Raw genomic sequence first — 26,492 nt, forward strand, 5'->3', positions numbered from 1 at the left:
CGTTAAACAGTTAGAGTCATTTGTAACCACCATATTAATTTTGAATTATCCTGTATTTTGTCCCTTTAATTTTACACAACTTTAAAATTATTCAGAATCCTTCACAAGTTCTGTCACTTTTACAAAAGCTACAGTTTACTCATTAATAGAATTTATGATGCAATCTTTTATAAGCTAATATTCATTCAAGCAATGTCATGCACCTATAAACATAGCTGGAAACTTAGAAATAAATTCAAAACATTCTCATTAACTTCATCATCATACAATGACACTTGGCTTGTGTGACTGTTGCTCCATGTTAGAACTGTATGGAATTGTGATATGTCATGGTTAATTTAGTGTACACTGTTACACAATGGAACCTTTTAATGGATCACAAGCACCCTTGTGTGTATGTGTGCTGGAGATCTGTGCTTCTAGCTGTGCATTGGACCACTCTATTACATCTGAACTGTGTTTGGGTGGTTCAAGAAATACTATATAGATGTCAGGAAAATTGTCAGGAGGGTGGTTTGTGCACTGGATCAAGGGCTGATTTTGAATTGTAAGCAGCTGTTGAGTGGCCACATAAGAACATGACTCTTCAGTGCTTCCTGGGCCTTGTGAAATGCTTGCTGCCATTACCACTCACCACTGTAAATCAGAAATGTGTAACGTAGACTATGAGGAAGAGGTCTGATTCAGCTGTTTGTTAGTGCCGTCTCGCTCATCGTAGCCAGAAAGAGTCTTGAAAGATGTAGAATGAGTTCATATGTTGAATCTACAGTCCAGATACTATTGCTAGTTAGAATATGTCAGGGGATGAAAGTTTCCATGAAAATATCACCATAAGAATGCAAAAGGCATGATTAACAAAAATCTTGGGCTCCAGCCCCAGAATCGCTTTCTGGTCAGAAATACATTAGCAAAACACCATGTTGCTATGTCCTTAATTAGCGTGAGAAGTTTAGAAGTTATTGTAGTTTGTGAACAACATAAAAATTTGATCAAAGAGAGGAAAAAAAAAGAATTGTGCAGACTGTACAGATTATGCGAGTAAAGCCCGATGCTAAACATCTTAGAAATTAGAGCAACTATGGCATAAAAAGCTAAGTGGCCAAAAGCTTTAGAATTGTTAGTGAACCAAATCAAATGCACGAAATTGCTTCCACATATACTGCATTAACTACCAGCAGTTATTGACAGTAACCTAAACTCTCCTTATATTAACAGAAGAAATAAATTCCTAAAATGAGCCCACAATCATTATTAACTTAAGTCAACAATACTGTCTAGATCAATTAGTGCTTTGGGGAGACCTAAACCTTTCCCAGGACTCCAAACTACAGTTCAGCTGGTATTTTTCACACATACAAATCATTGTACCAGAGATGAAAGAAGCAATAAAAGATGGAAAAAATCCTAGGACTTACTGACAACTTAACCCAAACCTTTGGATTTCTAGTCTGACACTTACCCACATTTGGTAATAGCCTCACTTAATCCATAATCCATAGTTCTGTGCTTATAACCTTCAGTAACTGTCCCATACAATGAACAAGAATCTCCTATTTCTGAAAGAGCTTCCACTGTTAAATTTACATTGTTCAAACCTTTTCTGTTTACTTTAGCTACTGCATGTACATTTACACATATACATATTTGTAACTAAAACTTAAATTTTCTGTTTTTAAATAACAGCTTTGTTATTTAATGTAAATTCAAGTGCAGCATGCCAAGAGGTATCTGCGATACTACACATTACAAACTCATGTGACTCATAGAAAATGTGTTAGGGAATTAACCATATAGCAGAGATGCTGAGTCGTAGATAAGCACAGCAAGAGCTTTCGGCCAATGGCCTTTGTCAAAACACATATGCACATACACACTCATGCAAACGCAATTCACACACACAACTGCAGTCCCAGGCATTTGAAACCACACTGCCTGCATTCCATCATGGATTTTCCATTGTTTGATTGTTAGGGAATTAAAAATTTTGGTTTGAGGGGTTAGGGGTAAATGACATTTATGTGCCTATAAATCCATCATATCCACAAGCAGACATCTCTCCATCCAGGGAGATACCCCCACCACCATCACCATCCACTACAGTGGCCACACGGATAGCAATAGGAGTGGAGGAGGGGGTAACGTTCAGCATGTACAGGGCACTGACAGGAGCAGAGCAGCATTTGTCAGGGACCACCTGAAGATGGCAAGAAGTCTGTTTGCTAAAATATTGGGAAGTAATTATGACATGACCTATTTGAACACCTGAGAAGTCTTCAAGCAAGAAATATATGGGAAAACATCAGGTCATATATGTATGCATCTGGTGCACAAAATGATGATTTCAGAATGTCCTGAATCTACAGTGATACTTAGGTATTCTTTTGCTCAGTATTTTAATGAGTAGCACACATGAAGCATTTGAATTCTAATGTGGATTTCTTATTTACCCTTAACAGGATTTGATGAATTTGGCGGAGTAGATTTTGAAGGAACATTCTTCATTGACACAGAAATAGATGATGATTATGTTGGATTCATTTTCAGGTCAGTGAGACAATTTTCTTTGTTACATAAAAACATTTTATGTGCCCATTTTTGTTAAGCTGCAAATTTAAATGCTGTTAATTTTAGTTTTCTTTAACTGTGATGTCTTATGTTCCAAATCAAGAATGACGAAGGAGGTGTCAAGAACATGAAGTAGACCTCATTTAAAGTTAATGTCACCTTATTTGCATTGGAACTTGAAAAATAAAAAATAAGGCTGAAGTTGATCAGTGCAGCATAAGCACATAGTTATCAAATGAGCATCATTCAGCTACAGCATATTTTGACAAAAGCTTGGAGAAACTTAAAAAGAGATACATGTGCACATAAAAACAGTTTATATACGCAAAAAAAACGAGACTGCAAGCCTCTAACAATTCAAATACTTTTAAGGTTTGCCATGAGAGAAATACCAGTTCTGATTTGTTTACAAGGCTTAAATGTAATAATATAATGAATATTTTGCAATGGATTAGTTTATACACTAAGCTGCAAAGCATATTTATTTCAGAGAGATGATTTATTCATAAATCATAATTAGCAAAAGAGGAGTACAAGAAAAAGGAAAAAGAGGCAAATAAGACAGTGGCTAAGGAGATAAGAAAGTGGATGGAAGAATGGACAAAGATGATGGGAGAAGATAGCAGTAGAGGTAAGAAAGTGTTGCATGGAAAAGTCAAAAGTAAGAGGAGAGGATGCAGTGGTGGATGAAAATGGGAAAGACATTTATAACAAAGAGATACTGAATATAATGTGGAAGGGGTACTTTGAACACTTGCTAAATCTGAACAGACTTGGAGATGATGATATCAGAGTAATGGTGGTAGAAGTAAACTCTGGGAAGGAGTGGGTGGGGAGTGAAAGTCCTGACATAGAAAGAAATGGAAATGCCACTGTACAAAATCAAAGGAGGAAAAGAACCAGGAATTGATGAAGTAAATGCTGAAATTGTGAAGGCAGGAGGGGGAGGTTGGGAAACAGTGGCTGTATCATGTGGTAAGGTTGGTGCAGAATGAGGAAAAGACTCTAGAATATTGGAAGAGGGCACTAATCATCCCTAAGTTCAAGAAAGGGAGGAAGGGACTGAAGAAACTACAGGGAAGTCACAGTGATACCACACTGTGAAAGTATTCTGGAAAGCAAAGTCTGAACAAGCTGATGGCCTTGCTGCAGTGTTAACACTGGTTCCCATCAGATCACCGAAGTTAAGCGCTGTCGGGCTGGACCAGAACTTGGATGGGTATCCATTCAGTTCGCCAAGCACTGTTGGCAAACAGAGTGCACTCTACCCTTGTGAGGCAAACTGAGGAGCTACCTGTTTGAAAAGTAGTGGCTTGCCTCGTAAACTGATATAAGGCTGGGAGAGCAGTGTGCTGACCACATGCCCCTCCATATCCACATCTAGTGACACCTGTGGGCTGAGGATGACAAAGAGGTTGGTTGGTACCATTGGGCCTTCATGGCCTGTTTGGGTGGAGTTCAGTTTTTTTTAGAATCTGAGAAAAGGTTTGTCACCTATCCTCTTCATTGTGGTTTTGGATAAGATAATGACTAAGGTGGCAGAAAAGACTGAAGAAGACAAGATGAAAGTAATGGTGTTCAAAGACGACTTGATGATCTGGGGTAACAGGGAGGGGGAGAATCAGGAACAGCTGGATGCTAGGGATGAAATTGTGATAAAGCCTGGAATGAAATTTAATGCAAACAAATGTGAGATTCTGGTTGCAACTAAAAACAAACATAGAGCAACTAGTGGAATAAGGATTGGAAGTGAACAGTTCAAGAAGGTGGAAGTGTCAAGTACTTGGGAAGTGTGATAGAGGAGAATGGAAGAAATAAAAGAATCAGTGAATGCGGCATACAGGCAAAACCATTTTTGCAAAGTGTCATGTGTGTGGTTACAAGCATGTGAAATGAAATTCCTCTGAAGTAGATTAAGAGTAACAAGGAGAGAGAGGATGGGAAATGAAGGGTAAGGGAAATAGTGAAAGAGGGACCCTCGAAGAGCAGAACAGAAACATCAAAACTAGAATGGTATGGACACTTAAAGAGAACAGAAAACAAGGGGATTCCCAAGAATATAAATGAAATGGAAATGTGAAGGGAAGACAAAGGGATAGAGAGGCGAAAAAAGGTGTGGAGGAGTGTGTTGACAAAAGAGATGAGAACTCAACCAGAGTAATCACAGAAAGCTGGTGGGAGAACAGGATTAGCTGGTGAAGTTTATATTCCAAATGGAATTAACTATGGGAGAAAACAGTTCCAGAAAATGATGATTATAACAATAATAATTATTATTATTTATTAGTTCGTAACTAACTTCTCAGTGAGAAGCACTTTGTAGAAACAGTTTATAACTTTTCTGAACTGTCTACATGGCATGACTGACTGATTGCCTCTCCAGCAAGCAGTTTTATGCATTCAGGCATGGGCAGAGTGACAGAACGATGTATGGTACTAAGAAATAACCTCTAAAGTTGCTGTTCTCTAAGAATTTAATGTAACAGTATTCCATTACCAAAAATATTTAATCCTTCAGGCAAAGAAACATGAATCAGAGAAATGAATGTATTATATAATAATACTAATCTATTGAAACTTAAAGTAAATAATGAATGTTTCTGCAAGAAGAGGGTAATTCACCTACAAGCCATCAATACAGGAACTTTGGGAGCAGGGCACATAGACTTGGAAATTTAAAAATAAGTCAGAAGTTGAGTTGCAGAATTTTAAATTACTTTGACAGGAGAAATTAGTGGACTGTGATAATCTCTATGGATTTTGGGAACATATCACAAAATCTTTGTCATAGTTTGAAAACCTAAAAAAAAAATCTTTGTCTTAATTTAAAAAACTAGAGATTCAACCCAACAGTCAGTTTCATCCAACAAACTCCTCCTACTTGTGATTTTCATTAAAAATTAATGATCTTTTTCAGTTATCAGAACAATCACAAATTTTATGCAGTCATGTGGAAGAAGAATACACAGACATATTGGCAAGCTACACCTTTCCGAGCGGTTGCGGAACCAGGTATTCAGCTGAAACTGGTGGATTCCAGCACAGGACCAGGACAGATGCTGAGGAACTCACTCTGGCATACAGGAGACACAGAAAATCAGGTTAGTAATGGTATTATAACCATACTGTCAGAACTATAGCTTCTCACTTCTGATCCTTGCTCCAACACATTTCCTTGTCTTACTGCAATAAAATCTCGTTCCAGAGAAAACTGATTTGTTTTACATCTTCTTCATTGAGGGTACCACGACCAAATATTTATTGAACAAATGCAGAATTTTTTTCTTCATTTAGGCAGCTTTTTATTTTTTTGTTTTTTTACCACCAGTTTCAGCTTATGAAGCCACTGTCTGTGAATATCTGTACAGAAAAGCATACTTATGTTACCAATGCAAATTAAGATTACTCATGCTATTTCCACACTGGCAGATAAAATTATTCATATTACCTTCACACTAACTGAAATGAAAGTTTTAGGACTACTCATTTCATAGTATCTTTTAATTATATTATTTTTTCGTTAGTTCCCGTCTTTGCATATACACAGAGATTATTCTTGGGTCAGCATTATATCTGGACAAAATAAAAGTCAAGACTGTCAAATCATCTTTAATGGCTTGTAAATCAACACAAATTGAGACACAGATTGTGAAGATCCTGCCAATTTAGACAATTGGCAAATTTAAAGTTAATTATTTTTTCCACTTATTTACCTTCACGCCATCGAGTTTGTATTTTGTATCATTAATGTAAGTATGCCTTTCTGTACAGATATTCACTATACAGTGGCTTCATAAGCCACATCCAGTAGTGAAAATAAATAAATAACAATCTAAGTGAAGAAAAAAGTCCCGTGTTCTTTGAAAACTAAAATTCTTCATTATACCTCAGTTGAATACAATTTTTGCTCCATGCTGACTGCTAGTTAAATAAATACAGTTCTTGAAATCTGGAATATCTGTTGTAGCAATCCATTGTTCTTAGCTTCTGTTTCTAGGAAACAGACGAAATTTAAGTTAAGAATTTACCATTTCTTAGGCCCTACATACATTTAAGTGCACCTGAGATTCCCTCCAGTAGCTGTTATTTGCATATTCCTTATCTGCATTCTGTTTTGTATTCAGGAAGAAATTCATTACCTGGTTAGCTGGAAATCATTAAGCTTCCTACAAAATGCACTTATAATATGAGCTACTATGTTCATTGAATCTTGATATCAAGATCATGGGAGCCTGTTCACAATATGAATAGTACTGACTACATTCATAATTTTCAAAAGCTACATGTGCCCCTGTGTGGTGCCAAATCCCAAGTACCTAAGGGAGCCCCATCACTGAGTTGTTAGCTGGGTTTGGGTTATGGGGAAAAAAACAGGGTTTCCAAGCTGGAGGAATGTTCATGCTACAAGCCCTCTGTTGCTTTAAGTCCTGGACTTGCTTAAGCAACCGATTGTAACATTATACACTGCAGACAGTAAGGATCTTATCTTGACACTTACATCGACAGGATGGTAAACATTTAGGGTTTGCAGGGGATAAAAATAATTGCTGCAAAGGGTAAGCTGCATGCCAATGGTGTGAACAGTTGATAAGGTAAAGCAGTTAATAGCAAGGAACTTTTGGGGTACCGCCACATCCAAGTTTTATCTGGTTTGGCCAGATATGTGGACTCTGTTTAGATTGACAGTAATTTCCCTTACTTCTTATATGAGTAACTGGATATTTTAGCAAATACAAGAAAAAATTGTTTAGTGGTGCAAAATCTAATGCTAGCCTTGGCCAGGTGATAGGAGCTCCTCAGTGTGTTTGAATCATGGTATCTCACATCAGAGATTGAGTACCTGTCATGTTATCATGACCTAAGCACATGGGCTCACCTATTTGGTGACCTAGCCGTGTTCATCCATAAAACAAAAATATTCACAAACTCCCTCTCTGTTACAGCTGTCCACCTCTGGAACCAATTACCATTCACTCAGTGCATAATTCAATACCCTATTGTCTTTAACAAGCAGCTGAAGCAATTCCTTCTTTCAACCTCATAACATTTCCCCAGAAAATCAACATATAAGGCCAGTATCCCTCTGCCAAACAGTAAAGTAAATGCGCCCATCTTCTTAAGTATGCTCATTTCTCTTTTCATTTCTCAATCAGTCACATCACTTCCTTTTCTGCTATCTTTGTTAACTGTGTTTCATCCAGTTCCTCTTTCTCTCCTGATTCCATCCTTCTCTCATGCCCATTGCTGCTTGCTTTAAATCTACCTTCATTGTTGTACCTCGCATGAAGGGATATAATCTGTGCTCCCTTTGTGTTATTTGTGTCATAGTAATTTCTGAATGTTGGATTCTACACTCCTGGAAATTGAAATAAGAACACCGTGAATTCATTGTCCCAGGAAGGGGAAACTTTACTGACACATTCCTGGGGTCAGATACATCACATGATCACACTGACAGAACCACAGGCACATAGACACAGGCAACAGAGCATGCACAATGTCGGCACTAGTACAGTGTATATCCACCTTTCGCAGCAATGCAGGCTGCTATTCTCCCATCGAGACGATCGTAGAGATGCTGGATGTAGTCCTGTGGAACGGCTTGCCATGCCATTTCCACCTGGCGCCTCAGTTGGACCAGCGTTCGTGCTGGACATGCAGACCGCGTGAGACGACGCTTCATCCAGTCCCAAACATGCTCAATGGGGGACAGATCCGGAGATCTTGCTGGCCAGGGTAGTTGACTTACACCTTCTAGAGCACGTTGGGTGGCACGGGATACATGCGGACGTGCATTGTCCTGTTGGAACAGCAAGTTCCCTTGCCGGTCTAGGAATGGTAGAATGATGGGTTCGATGACGGTTTGGATGTAACGTGCACTATTCAGTGTCCCCTCGATGATCACCAGTGGTGTACGGCCAGTGTAGGAGATCGCTCCCCACACCATGATGCCTAGTGTTGGCCCTGTGTGCCTCGGTTGTATGCAGTCCTGATTGTGGCGCTCACCTGCATGGCGCCAAACACGCATACGACCATCATTGGCACCAAGGCAGAAGCGACTCTCATCGCTGAAGACGACACGTCTCCATTCGTCCCTCCATTCACGCCTGTCGCGACACCACTGGAGGCGGGCTGCACGATGTTGGGGCGTGAGCGGAAGACGGCCTAACGGTGTGCGGGACCGTAGCCCAGCTTCATGGAGACGGTTGTGAATGGTCCTCGCCGATACCCCAGGAGCAACAGTGTCCCTAATTTGCTGGGAAGTGGCGGTGCGGTCCCCTACGGCACTGCGTAGGATCCTATGGTCTTGGCGTGCATCCATGCGTCGCTGCGGTCCGGTCCCAGGTCGACGGGCACGTGCACCTTCCGCCGACCACTGGCGACAACATCGATGTACTGTGGAGACCTCACGCCCCACGTGTTGAGCAATTCGGCGGTACGTCCACCCGGCCTCCCGCATGCCCACTATACGCCCTCGCTCAAAGTCCGTCAACTGCACATACGGTTCACGTCCACGCTGTCGCGGCATGCTACCAGTGTTAAAGACTGCGATGGAGCTCCGTATGCCACGGCAAACTGGCTGACACTGACGGCGGCGGTGCACAAATGCTGCGCAGCTAGCGCCATTCGACGGCCAACACCGGGGTTCTTGGTGTGTCCGCTGTGCCGTGCATGTGATCATTGCTTGTACAGCCCTCTCGCAGTGTCCAGAGCAAGTATGGTGGGTCTGACACACCGGTGTCAATGTGTTCTTTTTTCCATTTCCAGGAGTGTATATTAGATGCTTTTTTGTAATGTAATTTAAAATTTGTAGAATGCCTAGCTATATGTAAGAGAAGGCCTAATCTTACTGGTTAAATTTATTCTCTCTCTTTAGTGTTCAGCCCTGAGGTTGGTTTCCAGCAGCATGCCATTCTCCTCTTCTGTTTGCCATCCTCTTTATTTCCACCTGTGTAGAGCATCCGACATTCTACATAATGTGCTGCACGTATGTCTTCCTTAGTTGCCCCGGTAATTCCTTCCCTCAACAACTCCTTCTGTTATTGTTCCTTTGATGCTGTTTTGTCAAAATTTCATACCCATATAGGGCCACACTTGAAACAATTGCTTTCATGACCGTTTCTTCATTACTGCATACCATCAATCACTTTACTCTTTTGCTTGTTTATTCTTTTATTGAACTAATTATGAAAAAGCCTTTCAATTGTACTGAGGACCTTCTCTAGAGATTTTTTTGTCTCCGCGATCATAGCAATATCATCTACGTAATGCAATGTGTCTGTCTTCTGCCCATTAATTTTGATCCTCACCTAAGCAATTTTGCAATCTTAGTCTATAGCTCTCTGGATGAAAGCATTGAAAATAAGAGGAGAGATTGCACATCATTGTCTCATGCCTTCTCTAATTTTTGCTTCTTGTTTCTGATGAAAACTGCTAAACACAGCCACTCCATTCTTATGAAATCTGAGTATCAACTACATGTCTTTGTATTTTAGACTTTCTTTCTTCAGCACTCTGAACATCTCTTGCCAGATAACATTATCAAATGCCTATTCCAGGTCTATAGAGACAGTATAAGGTGCTTTACTTTTCTGTATTTGCTTTTCAATAAGAAGCCTCAGTGCCAGAATCGCCTCTTTTGTTCCTAGTCACCTCCTGAATCCGATCTGATCTTCAATCAGCATATTCTCCAACTTCTCTTCAGTTCTCTCAGAATTATCTATATGAGAATTTTTGATACATGCAATATTCGGCTTAAGGTTTAGTACTGTTCACATTCTGTAGCTACTACCTTCTTTAGTGTAGGAACCATAATGCTTTTCTGGAACTCAAATGACACCAATATTCTTGATTAGTTCTGCAGGGATATCATTAATCCCATTGTCTTGTTCTCCTGTAGATCAATAAGAAATTCTCAAAGTCTTCTTGCAGAATTTCATCTCCTTTGTTGTCTTCACCTGTTTCCTCTTCTTTTTGTATTACATCCTCCAATAAAGGTGTTCCAATACACAGTTGCTGAATGTATTCTTTCCATCTTTGCACTATGCCTTCACCAAACAGCATTTTTCCCTCTTTGTCTTTTACCTGAAAGTACTGTTTTGCATTTGTTAAAAATCATAATAATAATAAATAATTTTAAAAATCTGTTCTGTATGCTATATCATTTCTTCCATTTAGCATATTTTCTTCCACTGCTCTGAACATTTCCTCAATAAAACTTTCTTTGGCTTTTGTAGCTTATCTATTGGATAAACTCCTTAGCCCTCTTTATTCACCTTTTTCTTGTTAGTCAGCTGCATTTTTACATAGCTTTCTCTTTTTGATAAGCTGAATAACATCTTCTGTAATCCATTACCTCTTGTTTTTGGATTTAGTTTCCCAACAATCTTCTCTGGCAATTTATATACACCACATTTAATTTGTTCCCAGCTTTCTTCAACTCCATCATGTTGGAAATTTTTAAATAAATAAATTAAAAACCATAATCAGAAAGGGAAAGATGAATTATAAATAGTTGAACTGTCAGCTGAAAATCACCAGTATTAAATTCCTGTGTTTATAGTTATGAGAGGTGAGCTTTCCCTTGGGTTAAATACCACATTCACCCTTTCTTTAAAAGAGATTAAGAAAAATGAAGTATCACATACAAAAGAAAACTGTGAAGCAGCTTCCAGCTATGCACGAAATGTTAGAGGACTAAAACCCAAAGTTAATGAATTTCTTATCTGTTTACAGCTTCTAGAACATCAAAAGGAATTTGATATAGTATTTCTGTCTGAGCACTGTGTAAATACAGGAGTCCATGTACAGCTATAAATTAGCATCCCATTTCCATATGGGACATATGGACAAAGGAGAGGTTGTGATACATGTAAAAAACAAAATCAAGTTCAGATCTATTGAAACCAGTAGTTTCTGCTTAGATTAACAACTGGAAGCACGTGTTTATGAATTGCTGCTATCGGATAAGTAATTTATAATTATTATAGAATGTAGATCCCAACTGGGAAACTTCCAAATATTAATAGAAAAAATTTTAGTCATTATTAAGCTACTTATCATACAAAAAAGCAAATTATAAACTGTGGAGATTTTAATATTAATTTCGTGAAACATTCTGATAAAAGAAACAATTTAAAAAAGTTACTTAACACTTATAATGTGAGTTCCATTTTTAAGTTTCCCACCTAAATACCCAAGAAAGTAGGACAACTATAGACAACATTTTTATAGGTGAACATGCACAATTAGCCACACCAAATAACTTATCTGATCTCAGTGAATGATATGGAAAGCAGAGTAATAAATGGACAGACAGCAAAAAGTTTCAAGGTATTCCCGCAAAAAGCTGACTGGAGAGAGGTGTACACGTAAAAGATGTCATTATAAATTTAATGTATTTATGAATGAATTGCTGTCAACCAGTCGCAGCTCATGCAATATTTTACCAATTTGCTACAATGCGGAGGCCTCTTTGAGAATGTCCACATCAAAACTGGTATTAGTGACTATGATGCAATTATGACAACAGTGATTACCAAAATACAAAGGACAACTAAAACAACAAGAAAGTCAACAAATTTGAAAAAGACAGATTGCTACTTACCATAAAGTAGACATGTTATGTGCAGACAGGCACAATTATAGTGTTTTGGCCACAGCCTTCATCAGTCAGGAGAGAGACCCACTATTCACATACACCAGCAAGCACACCTCTCCCACACATGACCACCAATTCCAGCATCTATGGTTGGAATGCAACTATCATGTGGGATGCAAGCAGCAGTCTGAAGGAGGTGGGGATAATAGTGTACAGAGTGTACAGGTGGGGAGAGAGACAGACACTGTCTGGTGGAGTGTGCAGGGACTAGAATGCCAACAGGCACAGCATCAGAAGGTTTGGGGACAGGGAGGTGGGGATAGAAAAGGAGCAAAAAAGGAGAGGAGTGGGGAAAGACAGGTGGATGCATTGGCAGAGGGCTGCAAATAAACAGGTGGGAGATGAGAATGGGGAGGAGATGTAGGACAGAAGTGGTGGAAACTGCTGGGTGGAGTGTGTGGGAGCAGTATATTACTGTTGGTTGGTTACAGGAGAGGAGACTTTGTTGTAACAATAGTTCCCATCTGCGCAGTTCAGAACAGCTGGTGGTGGAAGGAAGGATCCTGATGGCTCGGATAGTGAAGCAGCCATTGAAATCAAGTGTGTTATGTTCAGCTGCATGTTGTGCCGCAGAGTGGTCAACTTTGCTCTTGGCCCAGTTTTGGGTGGGCAATGGAACGCCACTTTAGAAATGGTGGGAAGTACCTTGGGTAGGATGTGCCTCATTTTAGGACATGATGATTGCTAATCAAAGCCCTGGTGAACGATGTGGTTCAGTTGTTCCAGCCTGGGGTGGTACTGGGTGATGAACAGGACTCTTCTTTGTGGCTGGTTCTTGGGGATGGTGGGAGAATTGCAGGTGTGAGGAGAAATGGCATGGGAGACCTGTTTGCAGACTAGGACAGGTGGATAGTGCCTATCCGTTTAGGCCTTGGTGAGACCCCCAGTATATTGAGCAAGGGAGTTGTTGTCAATGCAGATACACTGTCTCAAGGTGGCCAGGCTGCATGAGAGGATTTTTTGGTATTAAAGGGGTGTCAGCTGTCAAAATGCGAGTACTGTTAGTGGTTTGTGGGTTTAATTTGGGCAGAGGTGTGGACAGAGCCATCAGAGAGGAGGACATCAACATCTAAAAGGTGGGACATTGGGTTGAGGAGGACCATGTGAAACGGATGGGAGAGAAGGTGTAGAGGTTATGAAGGAAAGGAGGTAGGGTGTCCTGTCCCCAAGTCCAAATCATGAAGATATCATCATTGCACCTGGACCAGACTATGAGTTTGATGTTTGGGGAGGATATGAAGGTCTCCTCTAGATGGCCAATGGAAATTTTGGCATAAGAGGGTGCCACGCTGGTGCCCATTGCTGTGCCACGGATTTGTTTATATACCTCCCATTCAAATGAAAAATAGTTGTTGGTTATGATAAAGTTAGCAAGGTGTGTGAGGAATGAGGTAGTGGGTTTGGAGTCTGAAGGACATTGGGAAAGATAGTGTTCAATAGTGGTAAGACCATGGGCGCAAGGAATGTTGGTGCATAGAGAGGTGGTGTTAACAGTGATGAGTAGGGATCCAGGAGGTAAATGGATGGGTATGGTGGAGAGTCGGTGAAGGAAGTGGTTCTTGTCTTTGATGTGGGAGGCTAGATTACAGGCAATTGGTTGGAGGTGTTGGTCAATGAGGGCCGAAATTCTTTCAGTGTGGCACAATAACCACCCACAATGGGATGTCCACAATTGGTGGGTTTGTGGATTTTGGGGAGCATGTAGAAGGTGGGTGTGCAGGGTGTCATAGGGTTGAGGAGGGAAATGGGTTCAGGAGAGATGTTCTGGGAAGGGCCTAAGGCTTTAAGCAGGGATTGGAGGTTGTGTTGGACTTTTGTGATGGGTTCATTCTGGCAGAGTTTATAGGTGGAGAAGTCAGATAACTGGCAGAGGCCTTCTGCTAGACAGTCACTGCGATTTGTAACAACAGTGGTGGAACCTTTGTCTGTGGGTAGTATAATTAAGTCACAATTTGTTTTGAGGTTGTGCATGAGTGTTCTTTCTTCTACTGAAAGGTTGGTGTTCTGGGGAAGGATGGTGAGGCTATGTTGGAGGTAAGGAATTCCTGGAAGGTGACCAGCAGGTGGTTAGGTGGGAGGGAGGGAGTGGGGCGGGAGGATCATGATTGGATGCTGGTATGAACTGGAAGAGGCAGGGTTCAATGTTGGAATTAGGGTGGATTTGATTGGAGGGATTGGCAGCAAAGAAGTGCACCCATTGCAGGGATTGGGAGAAGGAGAGTAAGTCTTTGATAAATTCAGCATAGTTAAATTTGGGTGGAGAGCTAAAAGTGAGTCCTTTTGATAGGACTGAAACTCCTGTGGAGCCGAGGGTTCTGATGGAAGGGTAAAAACAGTGTAATGGGAATGTTTTGGCTCTGGATTTGGTGGAGAGCTGGTAGGGAATTTTTGGGGATGGGGCCAGTTGAAAAGGACGGCTACATAGGGTTTAGCTGCTATGAGGGGTGGACGAGGAGGAACACTGTGGGTACAAAAAGGGTTGGAAGTGGTGCCCCGGGGTGGCAGTAGGATGTCAGTAGGTTGGATAACTTATGAAGGTGGTGTCTGTAATGCTCCTCCAAGCACTGGAGAGCAAGAGATTCAATTTCAGAATTTCAGGTAATGCAGAGTAGTAGTATCTTGCACAGGGAACAGACGTGGTTCTGGAACAATAAGAAAGACATATATGGAACAGTAAGAAAGGTACATATGTTCAGTAAACTAGATAAAAATCAGTAGTGTCATATCTCAGTGAGGAACTTGAAACCTGCAGTACAGGGCAGAAGCAAGTAGAAGAATTATGGCTCAAGTTTATAAGAATGGTCGACCATGCACTAGATAGATATGTAACCAGTAAAACAGTTAGTTCATAATGGGAAGGACTCTCCATGGTATGTAGGCACTTTAAGGAACTTTAAAAGAAACGGCGACTACAGCAAAATGAGTGTAAAACAAAGCATACAACTATAAACAGAGAAATGCTGAAAGAAACATGTTTGGCTTTCAAGAGAGCAATGCGTGAAGCCTTCATGACTTTCGTAGCAGAATATTGTTAAATGACATTTCACAAAATCCAAAGAAATTCTGGTCATATGTAAAGAATATTAGTGCCACCAAAGTTAGTGTCTAGCTCCTAATGAATGACACATGAACTGAAATTGAGAGTAGCAAAGCTAAATCTGAAATGCTTAACTTTGTTGTCAAATGCTCTTTGGCGAAGAAAAACCCAGGAGAATAGCCCCGATTTAATCCTCATACCACTGAAAAGCTGAGTGAAATCAGTATTAGTGACAGTGGTATTGAGAAACAGCTGAAACAGTGTCAAATTGAACAAAGCTCCAGGGCCCAAAGGAATTCCTATCAGATGCTATGCAGAGTTTGTGGATGAATTAGCCCTTCTTCTAAATGTGATCTATTGTAGATCCCCCATACAAAAAACCATGCCCAGTAGGTGGAAGAAAGTACAGGTCACACCCATCTACAAAAGGGTCGTAGAAGTGATCCACAAAACTACTGTTCCATATCCCTGAAATTGACATGTTGTTGTATCTTACAACATACTCCGAGTTCAAACATAATAAGATAGCTTGAAAAGAATGACCTCCTCAATGCTAACCAGCATCGATTTCGAAAACATCAATCATGTGAAACCCAACCACACTTTTCTCACATTACATACTGAAAGCTTTGTGTCTAGACAGTCAGGTAGGTGCAATATTTGTCAGTTTCCAAAAAGCATTTGAGTCAGTACCACACCCACACTTACTGTCAAAAGTGCAATCATAAGGGGTATCAAGTGGAATTTGTGACTGGATTGAGGACATTTTGTAGGGCGGAAGCAGCATGTTATCTTGGATGGAGAGTCATCATCAGATGTAGAAGTAACTTAAGGTATGCCCAAGGGAAGTGCGTAGGGACGCTTGTGGTTCATGTTGTATATTAATGGCCTTGCGGGCGATAACTGACCTCAAATGTTTTGCAGATGACATATAATGAAGTAGTGTCTGAAAGAAGCTGCATTAATTTCCAGTCAGATCTTGGTAAGTGTTGCAAAGGATGGCAACTTGCTTTAAATGTTCAGAAATGTAAAGTTGTGCACTTCACAAAACAAAGAAACAGTCTACTAACGAGATTGCTCACAAATCATTTGTGTGATCCATTCAATAATATTGCTCAAGTGTGTGGGACTCACATCAAGTAGGACTAACATGGGATATTGTATGTATACACACAAGGGCAGCATGAGTGGTCATGAGTTTGTTTGACCTGTGGGAACTGAAGAAACTGCAAAAAGGTGGGAATTTAAGGAGATGTGACCTGGATAAACTGACTAAACCAGAGGTTGTACAGAGTTTCAGGGAGAGCATAAGGCAACAATTGACAGGAATGGGGGAAAGAAATACCGTAGAAGAAGAATGGGTAGCTCTGAGGGATGAAGTAGTGAAGGCAGCAGAGGATCAAGTAGGTAAAAAGATGAGGGCTGGTAGAAATCCTTGGGTAACAGAAGAAATATTGAATTTAATTGATGAAAAGAGAAAATATAAAAACACAGCAAATGAAGCAGGCAAAAAGGAATACAAACGTCTCAAATATGAGATCAACAGGAAGTGCAAAATGGCTAGAGGACAAATGTAAGGATGTAGAGGCTTATCTCACTAGGGGTAAGATAGATACTGCCTACAGGAAAATTAAAGAGACCTTTGGAGAAAAGAGAGCCACTTGTATGAATATCAAGAGCTCAGATGGAAACCCAGTTCTAAACAAAGAAGGGAAAGCAGAAAGGTGGAAGGAGTATATAGAGGGTCAATACAAGGGCAATGTACTTAAGGACAATATCATGGAAATGGAAGAGGATGTAGATGAAGATGAAATGGGAGATACGATACTGCGTGAAGAGTTTGACAGAGCACTGAAAGACCTGAGTCGAAACAAGGCCCCTGGAGTAGACAACATTCCATTGGAACTACTGACGGCCTTGGGAGAGCCAGTCCTGACAAAACTCTACCATCTGGTGAGCAAGATGTATGGGACAGGTGAAATACCCTCAGACTTCAAGAAGAATATAATAATTCCAATCCCAAAGAAAGCAGGTGTTGACAGATGTGAAAATACCAAACTATCAGTTTAATAAGTCACAGCTGCAAAATACTAACACAAATTCTTTACAGACAAATGGAAAAACTGGTAGAAGCCGACCTCGGCGAAGATCAGTTTGGATTCCGCAGAAATGTTGGAACACGTGAGGCAATACTGACCCTATGACTTATCTTAGAAAATAGATTAAGGAAAGGCAAACCTACATTTCTAGCATTTGTAGACTTAGAGAAAGCTTTTGACAATGTTGACTGGAATACTCTCTTTCAAATTCTAAAGGTGGCAGGGGTAAAATACAGGAAGCGAAAGGCTACCGTATTTACTCGAATTTAAGCCGCACTCGAATCTAAGCTGCACCTGGAAAATGAGACTCGAAATTAAGGGAAAAAAAATTTCCCGAATCTAAGCCGCACCTGAAATTTGAGACTCGAAATTCAAGGGGAGAGAAGTTTTAGGCCGCACCTCCAAAGCAGAACAAAGTTGGTCCATTGTAATATGAGACACAATTCAGGTCGAATGAATGACGATACAGCTACAGTAGTTTGGTTTGAGCCATAAGCTTAGCAGTTAAGCTTTAGCAGGTAGCCATTGCTATGCGTCAGGCGCTCCGTCCGTATTTATACGGGTACCCTTCGTTTTTCACGTGCTTCGTCTGGTTTGAATTGATTGCTTATTTTTCTTTGATCTGATAGGTGCTGTTCTCTTTGTTATAGGTGTTTACGTCACTCTGAGCCAAAAATGCATTACTGTACTGTGTCATGCATTGTTCGTCGCATTCTGATAATGAATGTTTATGACCTGTCGCCGCTTGCGGCATAGTTTGCCTTTGTGCGTGCTACCGCCGCTTACAATTAAAAAAAAAAAAAAAAAAAAAAAAAAAAAAAAAGAGAGGAATTGTCTCAGTAGCGAAACAATGGCAAGAGACTGCTATTTGTTGTTATTTACATTGCTGCTTTCTTTGTTAATGATCAACAAGAACCAAGTAATAAACTGCGTATGATAGAATATGTTCTGAACGAGAGTTTAGCGAAAATTTTTCTCCATTTGAAAATCTTTGCAGACGCCTCTTTAGTACATTACTTTCTGCACAGAAATTAGAGTCATCTTAGATTCAAAAATCTAGTCAATTGCCGTGCTTCATTTCTGACTGTATCCCTATTAGGCATAAGAATAATATGAATATAAACATGATATGATATGTGTATACTTCCGCGTTTGCTGTTGTCTCACTCTAGTTTCGTAGTTTATTAGCCAGACAGGATTTAAATGAGATAGCAGCAAACACGAAAGAATACATGTCAAAATGTTTATATTCGTATTATTCTTATGGTGAAGACAATACTGCATGTGATTCACAAAAGTTCCCATTAGCAACCATCTCTTCTCACAGGTAGAAAAAAATTCAGAACGTAGAATTGGCCATACTGACAAACATCGCAAACAGTGTTGCCAGTCGGACTTTCGTAGTACATTGAAAAGCTGCTACATTCGAAGATGAACAATATGGAATTCGTATTTACTTCGTTGGATAATGTATGAAAATGCAGTGGTCGAAATTCGGGGCGGAGAAAAAAAGCTCGTCTTCCGCCTTTTTTAAATTTATTTACTGACGCAGAGGTTTTGGCGCCAGTATTTATCTTTGTGCCTGCAAAGCATGCCTCTGTAGCGCTACATGTATTCGACGGCAGAAGTTAGATGTGGCGGCACCTACCAACATATTTCAGAACTTCCGCTTACTTTGCACTCGATTCTAAGCCGCAGGAGGTTTTTTGGATTACAAAAACTGGAAAAAAAGTGCGGCTTAGATTCGAGTAAATACGGTATTTACAATTTGTACAGAAACCAGATGGCAGTTATAAGAGTCTAGGGACTTGAAAGGGAAGCAATGGTTGGGAAGGGAATGAGACAGGGTTGTAGCCTGTCCCCGATGTTATTCAATCTGTATATTGAGCAAGCGGTAAAGGAAACAAAAGAAAAGTTCGGAGTAGGTATTAAAGTCCATGGAGAAGAAATAAAAACGTTGAGGTTCACCGATGACATTGTAATTCTGTCAGAGACAGCAAAGGACTTGGAAGAGCAGTTGAACGGAATGGACAGTGTCTTGAAAGGAGGATATAAGATGAACATAAACAAAAGCAAAACGAGGATAATGGAATGTAGTCGAATTAAGTCGGGTGATGCTGGCGGAATTAGATTAGGAAATGAGACACTTAAAGTTGTAAAAGAGTTTTGCTATTTGGGGAGCAAAATAACTGATGATGGTCGAAGTAGAGAGGATATAAAATGTAGACTGGCAATGGCAAGGAAAGCGTTTCTGAAGAAGAGAAATTTGTTAACATCGAGTATAGATTTAAGTGTCAGGAAGTCGTTTCTGAAAGTATTTGTATGGAGTGTAGCCATGTATGGAAGTGAAACATGGACGATAAATAGTTTAGACAAGAAGAGAATAGAAGCTTTCGAAATGTGGTGCTACAGAAGAATGCTGAAGATTAGATGGCTAGATCACATAACTAATGAGGAGGTATTGAATAGAATTGGGGAGAAGGGGAGTTTGTGGCACAACTTGACAAGAAGAAGGGACCGGTTGGTAGGACATGTTCTGAGGAATCAAGGGATCACAAATTTAGCATTGGATGGCAGCATGGAAGGTAAAAATCATAGAAGGAGACCAAGAGGTGAATACACTAAGCAGATTCAGAAGGACGTAGGTTGCAGTAGGTACTGGGAGATCTAGAAGCTTGCACAGGATAGAGTAGCATGGAGAGCTGCATCAAACCAGTCTCAGGACTGAAGACAACAACAGCAACAACAGTGGGAAAGTGTTACTGAGATGCTGAAGAAACTGAATTTGCAGACTCTTAAAGGCAGGTGTAAACTAACCCAAGAAAATCTACCAAGCAAGTGTCAAGAACTGGCTTTAAATGACGATTCTAGGAATATACTACAACCCCCTATGTATAGCTCACATACGGATCGTGAGGACATGATACGAATAATTACAGCACACACATACAGGCATTCAAATAGTCATTCTTCCCTCAGCCCACGTGTGAATGGAATGGGAAGAAACCCTAATAACTAGTACAATGGGACGTACCCTCTGCTGTGCACTTCACAGAAGTTTGCAGAGTATAGATTCAAGCTTATAGATCAGTTCGAGACAATGAAGAAGCTGATCAAAAAAATATTCAGTGTTATGTAAGCCAAATCATTGAGCCTTGTTCCACACCCCTTAGTTGTTTGATTTACATTTTAAGGAGAGCTACCTAACTCTTTAAATATCACTTTCCCCTCCAAAGATCTACCGGAAAATGGCCTGTTTAGCAGATCATCTATACAAAACAGTTTCATATTAAATCTCTTCATATACTCACTTTTTTACCGCCATCTAGACCATAGCATTTTGACTTACAAGCATAGTAATCATAACTAAATTTAATATATCAAACAATGGAAACACCAGGTATGAATATTAACACTTCAGGAAAAGATGGATTACTGCTTACTGTAAAGATGACACTAAGTTGCAGACAGGTACACTTAAGAGACATTTACACATAAGCTTTGGGCTACAGCCTTTATCAGAAAAAGAGAAACACACATCATTGATTCACACAAGCAAGCTCTCCTCAGATGGTATCACTCCACAGTTACTCATATGATCCTACAGCAGGTGCCCTCACAAGAGGTTTTTTCTATGCAAGCATCACTTCATAGGAACATTTTATAATGTTACGAGGTGAGTAAATGACCAGTAACTACTGATAGCCTTCAAGTTATTTTTAGATTTAATGGGAAACAGGAAAGTGAATGAGATACCTTTTCTTCCAATCCACATCTTACATCTAAATGGAGCACCATTATTCAACAAACAATTAAATTGATGAGTCTAATCAAGGGAATCATATTGACTGTTCAGCAGTTTTGCTTCACTGCACACTTAGTGTTGGATGTTTCATCAGCAGCCCAGGCAAACAGCATTAGGTGTAAGGCTCTGCCATGGCCAGCAGCAGTCATACGGCATCAGGCATGTGCATCAGCTGCGGCCTGCTAGCCATGTCACAGTCAACATGCCTAGGCACTGGCAGCACATCAATTTTGAGCAGTGTAAATACTTTTGCTCTGATTCTGTAAGTGCCACTGCATTATTAGTCAGGTGTAACTAATACAGTAAGTGTTTCATAACATGTAAGATGCTTTCCTTCTTCAGCAAGGATAGGTTAGATCGATCTCTTTCTTCTAGGTGATGAGACATTTGAAAATCTAGACAAATGAACTAGCTGATACAGCATCTAAAGATGCTTTTGTGGACCAAATATCATCACAGTTGACATCTTCTTGTATTTCATTTCTACACAGATGAGGAGTAAAGTTACTTGGAAGTGGCAGGATGAGTGGCTGTGACCAATGAACAAGTCGTGATTTTCAAACCCATCGTTCTTTGATGGATGTCTTTCTTACTCATCTGAATACGGGAGCTTCTGATTACAAATAGTATCTCCTCTGACAGAAACCACCAACAATGTCACATAACTGTGTCAATAAGTTAAAGTTTAACTAAACCTATCATATCTTGACAAGAGAGAATACACAGATTTTTCCACTGATTAGCCCTGCATTTCATGTCATGATGAGACGATATTGGTACAAATTTTTAAAATCTGCATAGTCTCTGGACTCCTTAAATTGGTGGTAAGTCTTAGCATGTTTCTAAAATAGTTATTGGCTAACTACACTGTATAAGCTACTGTGATCACATACATGCATGCGTGTGCACTGAAAGCAAGAAGTGTGTGACACATTCTCTATCAAATTGTAGCACTTATGTTTCTGTTTCAGACATTTTAAACACACACACCTCTGTATACACTGAAGTTTAATCACAAGAACACGAAAGCAAAAAGTTAATGTATATAACAGAGCTCATCAACTTAGCACAATTTGTATAAATGAACTCCAGTTAACTAGTTTGAGTTCTCTGACATCAACACCACTAGGAAGATATTTCTCCATTTACTGCATTAGAATAAAAACTTTTTCAATTAGATTATATTGTCATGGATTTAATTAACAGGTGAAGTTATTGTGGAAAGATCCAAGAAATGTTGGTTGGAAAGAGAAAGTAGCATATCGCTGGCTGCTGCTTCACCGTCCACGAATAGGACTCATCCGTCTTCGTATATTTGAAGGAGAGCATATGGTAGCAGACTCTGGAAACATCTACGACTCATCACTAAAGGGTGGAAGACTAGGAGTTTTCTGCTTCTCTCAAGAAATGATAATATGGTCAGATCTCGTGTACAGATGCAATGGTAAGTTAAGTCAATATTTTCCTTTTATGTAGCTATCAAAAAAGACAAAAAATGCAAGGAATAAAAAAAAACTTACCTTAAACATATTTAATTATATTTGTGAAGATGCTTTCTGTAGCAGGAATTAATTCTGGAAACTAAATCATGTAGCAATCTAACTTATCACAGCACACACACACAAGTGCGCGCACAACCAAATGCAACACGACTCCACTGCTTGATTATAGGATAAAAAGTGTTTAATGTCTGCTGTTGGAAGACTGCATTATAAACGGAACAGAAAAATGTTGATTTTAAGAAACAATGGTAAAACTGAGTTTCAAGGTTGTACAGTGCACAGACTCCACTGGTGTTCACACTCAGAAACAGATCTGATGATGTGTTCTTCATGTTACCTGTGTTAAATCATTATAATTTTTTAAATGGAGCCAAGTCACGTGAAAAAGCCTCCGAACAGAAGATCAAGACACTTGAAATCAAACAACAAAGTCATGGAGAGCCAAAAGCTGTTGCTTCAAAACTACAATGTGAGCAGGTGAACTGAACATTGCACTCAACCAATCAAATAAATTTGCCACACACCAATTTAATGGAAGAAACAAAAGTTTACTCATTTTTTGAGGTTAGCTTACTTCGTCAAGATTGATTTTGATGTTTGAGAAAATGTGTATAGTTTTATCAATAGTCTAATTATATGCACTGCTCAGAAAATAAGTGATACCATGGAGGAATTTGATATGGCGGACACGAAAAGCCTGAAATTGATGGACAGCATGGCTCCATAATATATGTCAATAAGAATTTTTAGCAGGTACTCACAAAGCAAAATCTGACTTGACAGAATTTTTGTCTTGATTTAAAAATCCATGAACTTGTAATTTTAATATTAAGTAACATTGAAAAATGAATTCACTAACCCAGCTTCCATATGACTGAGTTCAGTTAGAATTGATCTGTACTCAAGACGTAACAATAATTTCCATTTTCATGCAAAATCTTTTTGTTATGTTAGTCCTAAAATTAGGCGTACAACCTGGAAGTTGTATGTAGATGAAAAGTTCTCAATCTGGAGCGAAAAAGACTGTATTTTTAGATAAAAAATGCATTTATTTCTCAATGTACTGTCATTTTAGGTCAACGGATTTTGTCCAGTACATAGATTTAAATACTGAAGGCCAATTATGTAGTGACTGCATAACCTGGTAATATGATCAAAAAGGTTTCTAGCAGCAAGTTTCCTCAGGTGTGGGAATAAGTGGAGCAATAAGGCGATAAAAAGTCCGGAGAATATGGTGGACTCTTTCTTAATGTGATATTTTCCATGCAGCTATGAGCAGATTTGAGACTGCTCTCATAATGTTTGCCATTCCACAATCATGTTACAAAAAACATAATTGTGTTGATTCACCTGCACTATCTTTATGATTGCCTGCTGTGGGCTCGATAGCTTTTATCAGCAAAGTGAATTCATCCTGAACATAGAATTTTATATTTTTGAGCTTCTTCCATTAATTTAAAATTAACTTCTTACATCCATCCCAACTTTTCTGTATGTTACTGAGCATAAATGGAAGTATTTGAACACTACTTAAATTCAGTACAAGTAGACAAAAATGACATTTGTGAACTCAAAAATATTTCATGGAGATTATACTTGTAGCTGCATTTGCACCATCAAAATGATATAAAGGTCTTTAAATTAAGTAACCAAATGTAAGTCATGAAGATTACTGAAGGAAGTCACAGAGGGAAGCACTTGAAAAGAAATGATGAATGAATGTCATGAATAAGCCCTCTCAGCTATCAATTTTTTATGCACTTACAGACATGCTACAAACTAGTCATTGAATTTTCCTGACTGTAGTAGGCCAAAAGAAAATGACTTTTGATGAAATTACTCATTTTCAAATATGGCATCCTTTTTCTTGGCCCCTACTTAAAAATGTAAACAAGAATTTTGTTAGTAGCACACAACAGGAAAACATATGGTTGTTGGCATTATGTAAGAAAATGGCTTTCCTGTAACAGAAGTTAAATGGAATTAGACAAATGGCAATGGCCTCTGCTACCCTCCTCCCCCCCCCCTCCCCCCTACCCCCCACCCTCCTCTTTCCGATTCTTGGTCCCATCAATACCTTACAGCAATAAAATGATTTCCTTAGAATATCTTCTGTTATGGAGATGTGTAATTGTAATTTTCATTTAATGTTATTTCTTTTCTTTTAACAGATAATGTACCTGAGGCAATATACAGGGAACTGCCACCACGACTCCGACAAGAAGTCCATGTTGATACAAGCAGGCCACCCCAAACGTGAAAGAAGAGTGTGAAATTGTGAGATGACTGTTTCATGAGAAATAGTGCTTCAAACACGAGAAACATAAGATTTTTCAGAGTATTTTCATGAGAAATAGTGCTTCAAACATGAGAAACATAAGATTTTTCAGAGTATGGAGTCAAATAATTGTTTTGTGTGCAATGTGCTCAAGATGAACTCTTTGACAGTGTTGTAAATGAAGCACAGGAATGAAGTGATTAAGCAACGCACATCCATTGCCAAATACTGATGGGACTGTTACAGTGACAAGGTTCCATGAACTAACATCAGTAATGAAAAAATTCTTCCATTTACTGACACATAATAACGTGGAACATTCATTATAAAAAGAAAAAATATTTTTGTGGAAGAAACATTAAATTGTTACTAATAGCTCATATTTAACTCTGAAACCCTACAGGTATTTCTCGTGGGTAATTTATTGTCATGATTTTAAAATGGAGCATATCTGCAGAAAAATTAGTGAATGATGTACATGTGATAAATCAAACATAGTGTGCATTAACGCCTTTTTAAGGTCTTTATATCTTTTCTATAAAATTTTATTCCACACAGTTGTCTGATACATTATTTTTGTTCTGAACCACTCTAATTTGTCAAACTACCTACCTAATCTTTTACCAAATACAGTGTTACTCTCTGTTACAGTAAACTTCAACAAACATCAGTCATAATATAAAACTTTATAAATCTAGCTTCAGATAATTTGTCCTGATATTTCCATAATAATACCCATGTTGTCTCTCTATAGCACTAGTGCCAACAATACTTGTGCTACAGTCTTTGACAAAAAATAAATAAATAAATCTGGCTAGCCCCTCTCAACGCACCTTAGAAGCTGGTTCTTACCTCATTGAAACATGTCGCAAATACAAAGTTATTTATTGTAGTTTTGCAAGTTTCCACAGAAAAAGTCTATAATAAAATAAATTAATACCAAGCAATGCACATTCAATGGAAATTCAAACAGGCTTCCTGAGTTTGACTTCCATGAAGGGAGCCTTGCCAAAGCTAGTGAACTAGATTTTATTACAGTCTGTTCACATTTGAAGCAAATCCATGCAGAATGGTGTATAGACTTAATAGGTGACAGTTGATCTTATTGCACATGGCAGCTATTTTTGGCAACTGATCAATTACTAATTCAGCCTGGCAAAATGCATTTGATTTTTTCTTGTAATCTCACTAAGATTGTGACAATGAGTACATTTAATTTCTTGAGTCCAGAACGGGTGTTCTATGCATAAGCTACAACTACTCTCTTGTTTCACGCTGCAGACTGTTACTTCAGCTACCTTGTGTTAAACTGCTTAATGGTGACACATCATCCTTAAAAGAGGTCTTCGTCTCCCCCTTCTTAAATCAAGCTACGTACAGTCACAAAAAATGTTAAGAAAACCACTACTGAAGACTTTTGAAGAAAACAATAAAAACAAACTTCACTTTTAATCTAGTAAAGAAAGTTCTAACAGAATTTAAATGATTTACAAGTAAAGGAGACATTCAAATAGCAGATGCATTGAGTCATCAATAAGCTTGCAC

General features: G+C 39.1%; 1 protein-coding gene across 1 annotated transcript in view; it reads left to right on the top strand.

Moving 5' to 3' along the window:
• LOC126190740 (cartilage oligomeric matrix protein) overlaps positions 1 to 25,644 on the top strand; it is a 428,170-nt gene extending 402,526 nt beyond the window's left edge. Inside the window, exons 20-23 of the mRNA XM_049931233.1 lie at positions 2,457 to 2,544; positions 5,483 to 5,666; positions 22,374 to 22,611; positions 24,841 to 25,644. Of these exons, the coding sequence (XP_049787190.1) occupies positions 2,457 to 2,544; positions 5,483 to 5,666; positions 22,374 to 22,611; positions 24,841 to 24,929 (599 nt within the window). The 3' untranslated portion in view covers positions 24,930 to 25,644. The remainder of the gene's footprint in view (positions 1 to 2,456; positions 2,545 to 5,482; positions 5,667 to 22,373; positions 22,612 to 24,840) is intronic.
• Positions 25,645 to 26,492: the final 848 nt, after the last annotated feature.

This window comes from Schistocerca cancellata, chromosome 6 (assembly GCF_023864275.1).
Source record: "Schistocerca cancellata isolate TAMUIC-IGC-003103 chromosome 6, iqSchCanc2.1, whole genome shotgun sequence".
Lineage (NCBI taxonomy): Eukaryota > Metazoa > Arthropoda > Insecta > Orthoptera > Acrididae > Schistocerca > Schistocerca cancellata.